General features: G+C 39.5%; 2 protein-coding genes across 3 annotated transcripts in view; both read left to right on the top strand.

The window, feature by feature from the left end:
- The window catches only part of LOC110156225 (uncharacterized), a 43,721-nt gene that overhangs the window by 11,234 nt on the left and 29,987 nt on the right, over nucleotides 1–2,500 (top strand). The window lies entirely within an intron of this gene.
- Nucleotides 1–2,500, top strand: part of LOC129409794 (uncharacterized) — a 5,951-nt gene that overhangs the window by 2,023 nt on the left and 1,428 nt on the right. The window contains exons 3-6 of one of the 2 annotated variants that reach the window (XM_055156539.1): nucleotides 606–650; nucleotides 1,624–1,798; nucleotides 1,921–2,018; nucleotides 2,251–2,500. The exon at nucleotides 2,251–2,500 is cut by the window's right edge and continues 98 nt beyond it. The exons of the other annotated variant lie outside the window; for it this stretch is intronic. Of the exons in view, the coding sequence (XP_055012514.1) occupies nucleotides 1,731–1,798; nucleotides 1,921–2,018; nucleotides 2,251–2,500 (416 nt within the window). The 5' untranslated portion in view covers nucleotides 606–650; nucleotides 1,624–1,730. The remainder of the gene's footprint in view (nucleotides 1–605; nucleotides 651–1,623; nucleotides 1,799–1,920; nucleotides 2,019–2,250) is intronic. 2 annotated transcript variants of the gene reach the window in all.

Here is a 2,500-nt window from a genome sequence, read left to right as displayed (position 1 = left end):
CCAGGTCTAAACCAGGACTACATCAGGACTGAACCAGGCCTAAACCATGACTGAACCAGGACTACCCAGGTCTAAACCAGGACTGAACCAGGTCTAAACCAGGTCTAAACCAGGTCTAAAACCAGGTCTAAACCAGGACTGAACCAGGTCTAAACCAGGACTACCCCAGGTCTAAACCAGGACTGAACCAGGTCTAAACCAGGTCTAAACCAGGACTGAACCAGGTCTAAACCAGGTCTAAACCAGGACTAAAGCAGGACTAAACCAGGACTAATCTTGGACTTGAGAGAGAGCAAGAGCCCCGTGTGGCGTAGAGCATCAGCCCCGGTGCGGTCCTTTTGTTTGTGGTCACCCGACAGTCTACATGGGCGCACCTTCGAGCCAGTCCTGACAAGCAGTCCTGGTTTAGTCCTGGTTTAGTTCTGATTTAGTCCTCGTTTAGCACCCCAGCGCTCCTTTCTGTAGAATAAGATGCTTTTTTAATCATAAAATAGTTCTTGAGGAGTGGATTGTTCCAGGCGGAGCACTACTGAAGGCCGAGGTGTGAAGCGCACGCTCCGCCTCTGCATTTCATGACTAACTTTGTGTTTTTGTTTGTTTCACAGACCAGGAAGAAACCTGTGAAGAAATGAAGACGCACCAAAACAAAGGTAGCACATTTTAGTGTTATGTTTTGTAACTAAAGGATTTAAGAATAGTTTATGTTTGATTTTTACATGTGAAAATAAACAGAGAGCACTTACCAGAGCCTCCATGTGGACACCATGGACCTGAACCAAACCTACAGCTCCATCTGACTGAGCGCACACTGCCCCCTGAGCGCACACTGCCCCCTGAGCGCACACTGCCCCCTGAGCGCACACTGCCCCCTGAGCGCACACTGCCCCCTGAGCGCACACTGCCCCCTGCTGGATGTAGCAACAAAGACCCAGAAAAACCAACACCAAACAAAAAGCTCTGAGAGTTCGTTTTGTGCTTTGTAATTGTATAATCTGTATTGTTCATGTTACATCACAGGTCTGGGAAACAGCACTGTCCATTTGTTTTTGACATTATATTGTGTAATAATTACATATATTAGTTATATCTTGAATATAGATTAGATATATTTTGTATTTATTAGATTTTTCCTTGTATATATACACTTTTATGCTTTATTATCTTTTGCCATTGTTGCTTTTTAATTCATTATTATCATTTATATTTGTTTTGCGTTTATTATATTGTGATGTGTGAGCTACTGTGTCCAGATCATTTGAGTTGTGTCTGTAATTCTGTGTCATTGTCCTGCTTTAACAATACGGAAAATAAATTCAAGTTTTAACGTCTTTAACTGAGCTACGACCTCTCCTCTAATTCTGGAAGGAAATGTGGGATTGTTTTTAATCACTGTCAAACACTTTGTGACACTTTTGTGTATGAAAAGTGCTTTATAAATAAAGTTTGGTCCTGCATGTCCTCTATGTGCAAATATAAGTAAATATATAATATACAAATATAGTGAGGAAAGAAAAATGCAGTTGAAATCTGTGATTGTATTCTGAGTTTTATTAGGCTCAGTGTATGTCCAAACTTTATATCAAGTGCCTCAAATGCACTGAACTGTAATGCTTTGATTTACAGATAAGATGTAATCAAGAAACCTGTGGTTTAGATGTTTGTGAGAAAAGAAGGCCTGACGTGTGCAGAGCTCACAGAAACACGCTGTGGTTGGTATAAACTGACACAAGATGCTCAATTGTTCATGTGTGACGGACAGACCGGATGAAGATGGCTCTGCTTCTGACTCCTCTTATCTGTAAGTTTAATCTCTTTTATAGCGACTGTTAATTTTGAATCATTATAAAAAACTGTAAATAATGAAAACTAAAACTAGAGACATGAAACAATTATATTTATTATTTATCCACCCGTCTGCAGCTCTGAACACGTCTGTGTCCTGCAACATGAACCCAGAGAACCGAGCTCTGCTTTTCACAAGACACAAGACAAGACTCACTTCACTTTATTTAGTTTTGGTTTGGTCTTAATTTTTATTTTGACACATGTTTGACTTTTAATTTAAACTAATAATTTAAGTCGTAATAAAAATTACAATTTCAGTGAAAGTATTGTGTGAAAAAGTTTATTAAAACATCACAATGTTATAAACCCCAATTATCAAATATAAAAATAAATACAAAAGCATTTCGTAGTATTTGTACAGTTGATTTGTCTAAACACTGCAGTGTTGATGTTTGTGTTGAACAGTGCTGTGTGCTGCGGACGGACTCACCACATCACAGACGTTTAATGTAACTGAAGGAGAAGATATCATCGTCCAATGTGAGTTTCATGTAGAAGGAAACTGGAAGGTCTTTTGTAGAAACGATTGCAACACAAAAGAAAACAGACTGATTGAGACTTCAGGCTACGTCCACCAGAACGACAGATACAGACTACAGAGCACAAAACACTGCAGTCCTCAAATCATCAGTGTGAAGATCACAAATGTGAGTCT

Source organism: Boleophthalmus pectinirostris, unplaced genomic scaffold (assembly GCF_026225935.1).
Source record: "Boleophthalmus pectinirostris isolate CB_2022bp ecotype Guang Dong unplaced genomic scaffold, ASM2622593v1 HiC_scaffold_20, whole genome shotgun sequence".
Lineage (NCBI taxonomy): Eukaryota > Metazoa > Chordata > Actinopteri > Gobiiformes > Gobiidae > Boleophthalmus > Boleophthalmus pectinirostris.
The sequence above is the reverse complement of the archived record's forward strand: the minus strand, read 5'-3'. Positions and strand labels throughout refer to the sequence as shown.